This window comes from Chroicocephalus ridibundus, chromosome 8, assembly GCF_963924245.1.
Source record: "Chroicocephalus ridibundus chromosome 8, bChrRid1.1, whole genome shotgun sequence".
Taxonomy (NCBI): Eukaryota; Metazoa; Chordata; class Aves; order Charadriiformes; family Laridae; genus Chroicocephalus; species Chroicocephalus ridibundus.
In genome coordinates, this window is record NC_086291.1 from 45,926,694 (window position 1) to 45,939,345 (window position 12,652).

General features: G+C 35.4%; 1 protein-coding gene across 4 annotated transcripts in view; it reads left to right on the top strand.

Annotated features, from left to right (window-relative positions):
- Nucleotides 1–12,652, top strand: part of PARN (poly(A)-specific ribonuclease) — a 60,167-nt gene that overhangs the window by 6,614 nt on the left and 40,901 nt on the right. For 3 of the 4 annotated variants that reach the window (XM_063345021.1, XM_063345022.1, XM_063345019.1), the window contains 9 exons: nt 1,613–1,655; nt 2,307–2,387; nt 4,337–4,393; nt 5,455–5,532; nt 6,718–6,761; nt 7,245–7,287; nt 8,794–8,869; nt 11,125–11,235; nt 11,318–11,387. In XM_063345021.1, coding sequence (XP_063201091.1) covers nt 1,613–1,655; nt 2,307–2,387; nt 4,337–4,393; nt 5,455–5,532; nt 6,718–6,761; nt 7,245–7,287; nt 8,794–8,869; nt 11,125–11,235; nt 11,318–11,387 — 603 coding nt within the window. The remainder of the gene's footprint in view (nt 1–1,612; nt 1,656–2,306; nt 2,388–4,336; nt 4,394–5,454; nt 5,533–6,717; nt 6,762–7,244; nt 7,288–8,793; nt 8,870–11,124; nt 11,236–11,317; nt 11,388–12,652) is intronic. The other variant, XM_063345020.1, reaches the window with a different exon arrangement.

Consider the following 12,652-nt stretch of genomic DNA (forward strand, 5'->3'; position numbering starts at 1 on the left):
AATGCAACTTGACGGGTTTTTAGTGAACAGGAAATGCATGTGCTTATACAGATTGGGGTTTTACTTGAAAAACTACTACTGTAGTGTGTACTGGTATGTTTATGGTTTTTTGTTAGATGCCAAGTACAAGCATTTCTGATGACTTAAAAATCCTAATTCTAGGAGTAATTCTCTTTTCCATTCTTGGCTTACTTTATCCCTCACCTTTGTCCAAATATATCTGTTCAGGCCTTAGGAGAAACTGTAAAGCTGTAGAGATGAAGTTTTAATTGTTCTGACTGCACTAGAAAAATGTGGAAAACAGAGTGGAAATAGTTTTTTGTATGTTTAGCTAATTCAGTGTTGCAACAGTATCTGGCACTCTGTTACTCAGACTGGAAGTGGATAAAATAAAGCTTCTCTCTATAAAATGGAATCTCAATAAGTGAGCTTGAGATCTAATCTGAAAAAGAGAAGTGTATTTTCCAGAATTTTCTTGTGTGAATTTTTTAATCTGTTGATAGAATATCTATAGCTTCTAGTAGCACATAATGTTATGCTTGTCTGACACTTGCTCTTGTGTCTTTTCTCAGTGGATGGAGGAGTATGTTCATGAATTGTATTTTGTTTTTTTTAACATTCAGCTGTGTTGCTTTAGGTGTATACAGCTGTGTATATTGATGAGAGAAGGCAAATTTGTAAAGTTAGCATGGATCAGAAAACAGTGAGGTTATTGATTGCCCTTGTGTCCTGAACTCTTCACAGGTCATTTTCTCTGAAGTGTTCTGTTGTGCAACAGTGTTTTGGTGCATCCAGTGTTTGTGACATGAAACAGTTTGTAAGTGAGGTTTAGGCTCAAAATTCTCTGAGAAGTCAGGGTGGTGAGGACACAATAATACTCTAGTATGTGTTCTCTAGTACTAGTTTTAGTAGTAGCCAGAGGACGAAGAAAATGTGCTGGTTTTGCAGTGGTTACATAGTTGTGGTTGGTTTATTATAATGGGAAGGTCAGAGTAATGTCTACTTGTTAAGCAGCGAAAGACAATATTCTCTGACCTTGCCATTGGTTGGATGCTCTATGTATGGTAGTACTTTGGTAATTAAATGTGATTGTGGTGGAGTGATGCAACCCTGTAGCAGAGGTAACGACATTTGTATTAATATTTCCTATCAGAGCTTACTGTTAGCAGGAAATTCTGTAAGTGACATATTAAGGCATGCAGTCACCAAAGAAGCTGTCTTGTGGCTGCAAGTGAGAGAGCGCTTTCTCACCAGTGTTTTGGATTTCTTGAAAGCAGAGATTCTAGATTCTGATGAAATATCTAGATGATGTTTACTTAATAGTACTTAAATAAGAAGCTATAGGTTCCACAGCAATAGGATGGAAAATTGCATAAGAAAGCACATTTTAGTGCTAGTTACTGTTAGGTAGTATAAGGAGGACAATTTAACTAGCCTATTGCTTCAAATTTTCCATTATTTTAAATTAAGAAGGAACTTTTAATAGTTCTTTTGCACTTAAGACTTACTGTAATAATGAAACACAAAATTACTGAATCACTGTTGTGGTTTCAATATGCTAAATGCCAAATTAATAACTACTTATATTAACCTTTCTTTTGTTTTGATGTAGGTATCCAAAAGGTATCCATGTTGAAACTCTGGAGTCGGATAAGGTACCTAGGCATGTTATTGCCTGTAACTTTTGTTCTATTTAAAGGAAATTGTATTTCTCAATTTTACCAACTCTCCTAACTTTTAGATCTGACTTGAGTTTTGTTATGCAAAATGTGGAACATTTTAAATGGAATACAATGAACAAGTTTCTAAACATTAAGCCATAAACATGTGACCAACATATCAAATTTAAGCATGTCTTTGCGTGGCTTAATATTATTTTTTTTTTCAAAAGGATTCTAAAGGGTATTTTAAAATAGAGTGGATCTGATGTTCAATATTGGTGAAAAGTAGATCTTGATCTTAGAGGAAAAATAGTGGCCTCACATGCTGTACCCTCATTTCCCAGCACAAATCTCTGCATGGAAAGATACTTGAAATCCAGTATTTACAAGGAACTGCCGATAACCTTTCCTCAGACGTAAAAAGTGGATTTAGTAAAAGTTAGGTTTGGTGGATGAATCTAATACAGCTTTCTACGGTAGGCTTTTGGGATTAGGTGATAAAGTGGTGCTTACAATAGAAACAGTCATGTTGCCAAGTAACTGCTCTGAGGTATGACTTAATTTTCTTTCCAATGTAAATTTACAGAAACTTGCAGTGGTCTTAAATATGAACTTCTCAGACTCATTCCTCATTTTTTACTTTAGAAGGAGAGATATATTGTTATTAGTAAGGTAAATGAAGAAGAACGAAAAAGAAGAGAACAGCAGAAACAAGCAAAAGAACAGGTAAACAAGTTCCATTTCATTAGTTTATGTGAAACAGGGAAGGGGAGAATCTATGACTTCAGTCACTTATGCAAAATTGTGTGATAGGGTTTGGTACTATTTTCCTTTTGTTTGACTGTGGCTGTTGTCTGAAATCGATCCTCCAAATTCTACCAGATAACTTAGGCTTTGCAATAGAGCGGGAAGAGTTGCAAGACACTCTGCAAAATTTTAAAGAATGAGTAGTTGTAGAATACTGAACCAATATTCTGGAGAAGTGAATTCCTCCTTATGTGAATCTGCTGTATCAGAGAAGTGTGGTCTAGTAATAGGAAACATCAGTTGATTGCGTTTATTAGTACCATGTAACAATATTAATTGTAAAAAGTCTTGCAGAAATTCTCGAGCAAGTTTTCACATTATTTGGATTCACAATCTGTCCTTGGATTAGTACTGTGTTACAAAACTCACTTGCTCTTAGTTGTCTGAGCTAAAATGTCTTGTACAATTAATATGTCATCTGACTTTTCTTGATAGAAACATGCTGCGCGTGAGTACTGTAGTAAGAATTTGGCTGGAAGGTCATGTCTGGTATATTCAGACAATCTCAGGTTATGAGACTTGGTATTTTTGCTTACTGAGTCTGCATAAGTTTCAAGAAGTCGTAAGACTTGAATTGTGGGAATTCTTGATCATGTTCTTGTGATTTGTGCTTACATATTTCAAGATGAAGTCCATTTGGGTGGAGCAAATAATACTTGCATGCAGAATGCCTCTTAAGAGGGAAAGAAATATCTAACGGAGACTTCAACTAATGTGACATCTCTTTTTCCAAAAGGCAAGTTAGGGAGAATTTACAACTACAGTAGATTTTTCTGAAGCAGTCTTTATAGGTGTATTACTCTGACTAGTGGCATTCAGAGCTGAATTAAAATAACAGTGGATGTTTTTATTGAATTTCACTTCTGGTTGAACAAAGACAAATAATGCAAGGCAGAACTTACTTCCCTAGACCTGAAAAAGAAAAATCTGTTACAAAAAAATTCCTTAAGGGAAACTAAAGTATATGCTGTAGTCAGATCCCACCCCCCCAAACCAATCTGAGTCATGTTAAAATGTACAACTCACGTGGTATACTATTGTAGCTGTATAATATTTCTTATTTTTGTTTATATAAATAGTGAAGAATGTTTCTTCCCCAATTTCAATGTTAGCATAAAGATACAATCTGATTTAATAGAAATAACAATCTGGTCAACCTGTTGCATCTTAGAACAATGTATGTAAAAAATATGGCTGAAGATACGTAGCTTAATTCCAACATCTTCTTGAGCTGTTTGCAGTCTAATAGCTGTTGAGCACTATTGAAGATATTGTATTGACAGTGAGCTGACTACAGCTGTATTGATCTGGTTGGGGTGAAGTTAACTTTCTCAGAGCAGCCCATATGTTGCTGTGCTTTGCATTTGTGGCTAAACCAGTGTTGATACCATACAAGTGTTTTCGCTACTACCGAACAGCGCTTGGACAGTGTCAAGGGTTATTCTCTCTCTCTCTTTCACATTTTGCATTCCTTTGAATTTCTTTTCTCTCTCTCTTTTTTTTTTTTTTTTTTTTTTTTTTTGTTTTTGTTTTGTTTCTTTTTTGTTGTCCTCCCTGTCCCCTGGGAAAGAGGAGTGAGCAAAAGGCAGAGTGGGTCTTTGGCTTCTGGCCACGGTCAACCCACCACAATAGCTTGTGACTTGTCCTACTTTACAGTGAACTAGAGCTACATATGAAACTAGAATTCTGTCGGCATCATCCTGCTTTGACCTCATGTATATTCCAAATACTGACGTTTCCTCTGTGGTCTGTTCTTGGTTATGTCTGAGAAACAGTTGGAGCCAAACTGGTGTGTCTGCCCGTTGGCAGGTACAGTTTTGACAGTATTTGTATTTATGTTTCACTAATGTCAGAATCTTTGCTTATAGGAAGAATTGAATGATGCAGTAGGATTTTCCAGAGTCGTTCATGCCATCACTAATTCTGTAAGTTAACATGATTTTTAATGTACCTTTTGTTGTAAGAAAAAAAAAAATATAATTCAAAGAAGTTCTTTTGCTGTTACATTTTGGAAGATGAGATGAAATACAAGTTAAAGTGGCTTTTCCCTTTTTTTTTTTTTGTTGAAATTCATGTTCTTTCATGTTTTACAGTGGTTGAGTATGGTAGGTTAAGTAAGCTCTTAAACTAATGGCATGAACAACCTCATTATCTGAGTCAACAATACCAATTTCTTAGGGCTTTTAACAAGATTCTCGTAAGTAACTAAGCTTTGAGGGCTTTTTCTTCTCTGTCATGAAAAGATTGTTGTTTTGGCCCCTTTTTTTTTTTTTCCCCCAGCAGTTAAAGGCTTAATCAGAGAAGGTCATCTGGTTCTCTTCTACTTACATAGTTAAAATAGGCTATAGTTTTACATCTGTCCTCTTCAGCCCGTTTATTTTCATGTAGTTGTTACAGCCTGCTGTGCAGAAAAAAGATACCTACGCGTATTGTTTTCTCTAGCAAATGGAGGATGCAGGGAAGCAGAAAAGGTTGTCATGTCAAATTAATCAAAGCTAACATTTAAAAATTTTTTTATACTTTTTCAAGAAGGAACTTGCTTGTACAACATCTGGCGTGAAAGGTTCTGTACTGTGAGAACCAGATCATGCCCCTGATAATGATTGTATATTACAGCCAGAAAGAATATATTGTTGGTTGTTGTACAAATTGTAAATTAAAAGGTAGTGGACTGAGACATAACTTGACTTCAATCTTAAATAGATTATACTTGGAAACCAAGTTGTAAGTAGCTGTTCTAGTGCATCTTCTCAACGTTTCAAGCATGCTGAAGGCTATGATAAGTGTTTGGGAGTAGAGGAGAAAGAAGTAGCTGCTCTGAGAGAATGGAGGAGTTTGTGGGGCAGGCAGAGAGCAAATGTGGAGGTTTGATTTGTATTTGTTCCCAGATGCCCTCGGCTAGTATCTGGGATAGGTGCTTTTCACATATTGCCATTGTTGTGTCCATGATTGGAAATGTAACTAACATTTAATGTTCTTTTCACAGGGCAAGCTTGTTATTGGGCACAATATGCTACTGGATGTTATGCATACCATACACCAGTTCTGTTGTCCCCTACCTGATGTAAGTAATCCTCTAAGTGTTTAGATGATGAAATAAATGCCCTAATGTGTTTGTCTTTAGTCTAATCTCCATGGAATGGAAGCATATGACAGCCGACTAAGAACAGCAGAAAAGTATTTTGAAAAGAACACTTGTTACTTCTAGGCTACTGCCTTATTTTCTTAAATCTTCATGTAGAAAGCTTAGTTGGATTGAATTCTTCTCCTTTATGTTTTTAAAATGTTCACATTAAACATTCAAATTGAATTGTGGTTTCTGCTCATATCCATTAGTCCTTTAGAAACTGCTTGGATAACGGCAGGTAAATTTAACTGACAGACTTTTTAAGATACTGGTTTGCAGCTTCAGCGTTATTGTGTGGCATTTTTCCCCCTGTAGTTTACAAAGCAGGAATACATGTTTTCATATAATACAGTCCAATTAATAGAATGATAGGAAATCTTGTAGCAGGGTTGATGTTCATCGGGGTGAAGAGGTGGAATGTCTGAATAATTGGAGGGAGCATACTTTCATGTTTCCTAACACAAAAGAGTTCATGACTGCAATAGTCTAGCAATTAATTTAAATTAAGCAATGTATTGGCAGTGAGGACATTAGCTGAAGAAGCCAAAGGTCCCATTGGAAGTGTGGCCCACATGATGGTTATATTACTTGCAATCCTCAAGGGCTTGTGGGTGTTATGGGAAAGACTTGATTATGAGAACAGAGAAAGAAGTTTGGGACGTGTTCGGATGGTGTTAGAGCATAAGCAGTTTCAGTTGTTCCTGTACTTTTGGCACCTGGAAGGTCTAAACCAGTAGGCAGTCAACTGTCCACCTGGAGTGACTGCTTATATTCCATTGACATATTAAATGCTGGGAACGTGTAAGTGGAAGTGTTAACACAGCTGGAATTAGAGGTAGTGTAGGTTATATAATAGGATAGGGTATTGGAGGTGATAGAATATTTCTCTTAAGAATCACAGACAAATCAGAAATAATTAGTCTGTAGTTCTATGTAATTGCAGGTGATATTTATGGTAATGCTCCATTACCATAGGTGGTGAGAAGTCAGTCAGTGTATTTCAATTTTAGAAGCTGATTGGGTAATTGTAGCTACTGCTATCTATCATCCCTATCTGTCATCCTGAGACTGACAAACAGTTAACTTATTTGGATTTTGTCTTCTGGTTTAATGTTAAATTAGGACCTAAGTGAGTTCAAGGAAGTAACATCATGTGTCTTTCCTCGGTAAGTTCTTAATTCAAACTTTCAACTGTTTTAGTATTGTTTTAGCAAGCTGATATTGTTTGTCCTAGCCCTGTAACCTAGTTGTTACTGGAAATAAAATTGGGAACAAGTTAGATAAATACAGTTTTTAAAGTATTCTGTAGCATCTCTCTCAGAAGAGCAATGCTATTGTTCTGCTTCTTGGCAAAAGATGCAGCTTTGCTACCCCTTTGTTTTTGGTCTGATGTTTGATATTTTGAATCTGCACTACATTTGGAATAAGATTTATTTGCTACTTATTGTTTGCGTTTCTTGTAATTGCTTAGTTGCTGTCCTTTTTCATGCTGAACAAAGCCAAGGAGTTTTGGCTGCTCTAAGATCTGAGAGTAATCTTTCACTAGGGTGAAGCTGGTGTTTCCCAGCTAATCACCTAAACATTTTTGAGGATTAGGCAAAACGGACATTCTTCCATTTCAACTTATTTAGCTCTTACTCTGTTTCTAGGCTATTGGATACTAAACTGATGGCAAGCACACAACCTTTTAAGGTAAATTAATATAACAGTATAGAATGATTTGAAGATAAAAGTTTGCTTTAAGTGTGTATTGAAAAAAATTAATTTTTTAAGAGAAAAATGTCTAACTGTTTTCTGTGATGCTCCTTTTTTGTAAAAGAATTATTTTTCTTAACCCCTTATTTAAACATACACATTTTTAGAATACAAATGTTTACTTTTGTACAAGCGACTTTTGTGTCTGTTGCAGTTCTAAGCTTTAAGTGTTTGCAGCTTTGAATTCCAAAATGTGTACAGTTTTTGCTACTTAAATTGTGATTTGCAGATTTTTTTTGTCTTGTAAATTAGCACAAAATTGCGTATCTCCTCAGGAGGGGAAAAAAAAAGTGTTTTTCATGAACAAATAAGACTTGGAAGCTGCTTGTATACTCAAAGCTTTAGAATATTGTGAATGTGGACTTAGATTTGTCTAGAAAAAGGTGCTTGAACATCGTCACTATGTTCTTTTGTGACTTGCCGTTCAGTGGGTAGTCAGCAGGAGAAACAAATTTCAGGTTTCTCTTAAACCCTCTTGCACCATGAGTTTTATTCTTCCAAGCAAGTGTTGAGATAAGTGATCATACTCTCTTGCTTTCCTGTATGCCTTTGGACAGAATTAATTAAAAAACATGCTGGTGAAGCAGCATGTACTTTCTGCATACCTCTCTGACCTGAGAGCATTGCATAACAGAAAATCTCATTAAAATGTACTTAAATATTTTCAGGTTTGTCTTCCATAAGATTGTAGTAAGAATAGAGGCTTTTGTGTTCTGAAAACTAATAATCCCACAGGAGTTCTATGTTTGGTACGGTTATGTTGATATTTGTAATTTTTAGAGTAGATGCTTGGGTTTTAGGCTATTGTTATCAAATGGTGCTTTGGGATGCCAGTATAATGCATCATTTGAGCTTCTGCTCAAATGCAATCTGTATATCTTTTTGTGACATCTTATATATGCATATATAGATTCAGTAAAGCAACTCAGCTAAGCTGAAATGTAGGAGCAGCTTTCTGATTGTCAGCCTTCTTTCAGTGTCTTTGTATTTCTTTAAATCAGCAGTATTTACACTTACAAAACTATTCAAGAACGTCCGGTCAGCAAGCACACTTCAATACTTACCTCGAATGCCTTCCACCTTTAGGACCAATATTTAGGATATTTTGCCTTGCTGCTTGTGCTGCCTTTTTCCCTGCCATGTGTACCATGCGTGGAACCAGATTCAAATAGGAATAGTACTTTGGCATAATTCATCATCAAGAATTCTGAAAAGTATTAATAAATACTTGTGACTCATAGATATTGTGTTGTAGGTGAGGCAAGTTAACTTTTCAAAACTTGTCTTGATAGACTTCTCTGGTGTATTAGTTTGAAATGAGGCTATATATAAATCCTTGAGAACACAAGGTGGCAGCAGTAAATACACATTTTATCCTATTTGATTTCAGTTTCCAGGGAAAATGTGCTTGGCATTGGCAGTTAATGATATCTTTTCTTGCAGGAGATCATTAATAATACATCCCTTGCAGAACTGGAAAAGCGTTTAAAAGAGGTTCCATTCAGCCCTCCTAAAGTTGGTGAGGATATATTAAAATGGTCTTATTTCTGACATGTTTTCCTCTTTCAGAGGAAAGAAGGTGTTTTGATTATTTTTGTTCTTAGTCTGAAATGTAAATTCCTCTATTCATACTTAGTGTTTTGATGAAAGGGACTTTAAACATGGGCAATATACATATTTCTATGTATAAATAATAGTTCTATTTAGAACTATTAGTGGAAGTCAGTAGGAATCCTCCCACTTTATTTCAGATAACAGAAGAATGGATGTATTCAGTGAATAGCAGTTTCCTCATCTTCTAATGATGGCATTTTATTTTTTAGGTTGATTTTTGATGAGTAACTTGAAATTGTTTTAAAACTGTTTCACTTGGTTCTTAATGTTCAGATCAAAGCCAGAGTGCTCTAATAGGCACTTGAACAAACCAAACCAAGAAAACTTGTGCAGTAGTGACTAGACATGTGTGTTCTAGAAATTATTAAAGTTCCTTGAGAGCTTTCTCTGCTTTGAGGTCAACGAAAAGATAGTTAATCAAAGGGCAAGTTTATCTCAAGGTTCTGGAATTTTTCTTAAGCTGCTGATTTAGAAAAGGGAGGGCAATACTGAACAGTGGAGTATGTTGGAAGGGTAAGTCTCAATGCTTAGTCAAAACCAAGATGAGTGATACTTTTTTATATTGCTGAATGTGCAGAGCAGATGCACTTAATCTGTAGTAACAGGAGAGATAATAAGATGGATAATCTATAATCTCCTTAGACAATGAGCAGGAGCTCATTGGTGCCTAGACCTGAGTAATACCGTGCATAGGGAGTGTACATTAATTACATGCAGACCTCTTAGAGGTGTATCCTCTGTAGCTTCTTCTCAGGATGTAAGACAATTTGGCAGCTGTCAGGTACTATTTTTGCTGACGCAATGTAAAACAATAATTTTACCAATTTTTTTTTCTTGAGCAAAATATGACCGTAATGGTTAACTGATTCAGAAGTGTTAATGTTTAATCGGAGATTATTAATGTGGTTCAGAACATTCAAAGCAAAGCATATTTAAAAATATATTAATGTGGTTCAGAACATTCAAAGCAAAGCATATTTAAAAATACTAGAATACTTTTGTTAACTGTTCACTTATGTTTTCTTTTGGATGTATATTAAAAAAATAAGCACTAGGAAATGTCCTTTCCAGCTCAGCCAGTATAGCTTAATGTTGTCTGAATCTCAGACAGCTTTATTTTTTAAATAAATGATACAAGGGCTCATCTGAAAACAAGGCCTGATGTTTTGCTACTCTACCTATATATATAAAATTTCGATTCAGGTTTCTTTTTACAAAATACAACAAGTATATATGCTTACAAATTTCCATTGTACAAGTTATCCTAGTGGGTTTTTTATCACAGTTTTAAATCCTGGTTATGTTTCATCACTGTTTTATCTTCTTTTGCTATGGTAGAATGCAATAAATTAAATGGAATTACAGAGTTAACTTTTCAATCTGGACCTTAATGTAAGGGTCGTGATTCTGGCTTTTTAAACAGTTAACTTTGTTCTTCCAGTCCTATTCGCAGTATAGCTTCTAGAGGAAAATGAGCCAGCTTTCTAGAGGTTGAGAAGCTGGCTACAGAGGTTAAACAACTTTGATGCTGGGAGTGAGAAAAAATTAAATGATAAAGAAAAAAGTGTGGTGTGCACTTATTTCTCTGTTACAGAGATTTAGGCACTTTTGGACACTTCTCAGAGCAGTGCCTGTTAAGGGTCCCATTTTCAGAGGTGATTCAAGGGATACTTCTCAAGGTCTTCACGTAAACACCAAGCATGATTGTCAATAAAGTTGTCAATAAAGACGTCCTTTAATCACTTAGTTCCATCTTCATCATTTAAATACCTCGAAAAATCTGACCATAGGTCGATCAGATGGTTAGCAAGCAGGTTAATAGAGTTTTCAATTAGTCTGAATGTCTGTTCTTTTAAATGAAAGACAGTCAAGAAAAAAAATGCTGTGTGGGGAATCCTGCTGTCATTGTGTTAGAATTAATACTCCATTTTGGCTAAGTAGGTCTGTGAATTAACAGTTTTTTAATAGGAAAGAGTTTCTATTGTAGGAGCTTATTCTTCTTTAAAAATACAAAACAGAACTGCTTTTTTCAGAACTTCTGAAAGTCATATAAACTTACCCAAATAATGTTTACTCTGACGAAATGAGTGTGTGGGTAAACATACAGGGCTGCCTTTAACTTCTGTGATAACATGTTTATAAGTTGTTTTTTCTCCTCAGAAAGTGCAGAAGGGTTTCCAAGTTATGATACAGCTTCTGAACAACTTCATGAAGCAGGATATGATGCCTACATTACTGGACTGTGCTTCATCTCCATGGCTAATTTCCTGGGTATCTATGTAGTCTTTTTCAAAGCTCCTTAGTGCTATGTGTAGCTGCTTATTACATACTGAATTTCTTCTTCATTCGTCAGGTTCATTCCTCAGTCCTCCGAAAAACCATGTGTCTGCTAGATCAGAACTCATTGAACCTTTTTTTAACAAGTAAGTAGCTATTAAAAGCCCTGTTAAAGTATGGAAATACAACACTACCCTTAGAGTATTTATCTTGAACCTCAGAATCAATGGCTAACTGCGTTTTTCTTTACACTTGAATTTTGATTGGCTTTCTAGTTCACACCAGTAATGCTGCAGAAGCCAGGATTTGTAAAGTAGATACCTTTTCTTTTGAAGGTAATGGTTTACTTTCTGTTAACCCGTAGAAGACACTTAGAAGAGAATTTGGACTGCTTTAATGGTCTTGTCCATGCCAGTGTTGAGAATATGTTTACAATTTAGAAAATTATTTCTGGAGTAAGCTTTGGGAGTAGTGGAACTGAAGAAAAACTGGTTAGCTGTTTTTTCTTGTAGGGTATTCATGAACTTGTGATAGTTAAAACTGAGTATGCTAAACAGTCTGGAAAAACTAAGCTATCCCTACTGTAATATCAACACAAAGCTATTGTATTAACATTATTAGGTAACCCATTTTTAAGAAGGCATAATAAATACATATGATTAGTAGTTTATGGGATGATGCTATGATCGGTATTTTGCTTTTGAATTGGATCGTCGTGCAAATTACTTGAACAAATTGAAGTAAGACTTAAAAAATCAAGTACTTATGCATGGATTTGATTCTTTTCATATTCAATCTGTACATTTTTACCTTACGAAGCTTCTAAAGCTAGTATAACCTGACACGTAAAGGGAAATTAAAAATCACCCAGTGCTTTAGTCTGTCTGTTTGTTTAAATTAGGACAAATTCCATCCTTTCAAATCCTATCGTATAGGAGTTAGTAAAAGTAATTATTTTAGCTTCATATGCCCACAGAAATGAGGGAATAATTGTGATCAATGGTTTTCAGCTTTCACTGGTGTCTGGAAACCAAATGACTATAGTGACAGCAGTTAGGAGATTCTTGTGACACTGAGACATGTGAGGCAGTAACTCCATATATTCCAGCAGACATTATAAATTTTGTGTACGTCCCTTAGATTGAACACAGACCTGCAGTGACTGCTTGATTTGAACATGAAGGTGATGATAGAATTGATCATCATAACTTCATTTTAAGATAGGATTTATCACAGGGTTGTTTTCTGTAACACCAGTGCACACACGTGCCAACTAGTAGATGCCAATTGAGAGGGTTATTTTTTCAATCATTAACCAAAATGCTTTCAGTTCTTTCTAGAGATGCGTATCTGCAACACGTACAAACTGAAACTTCTAAAACTGTAACAATAATAGGTTAAACGTAAGCTT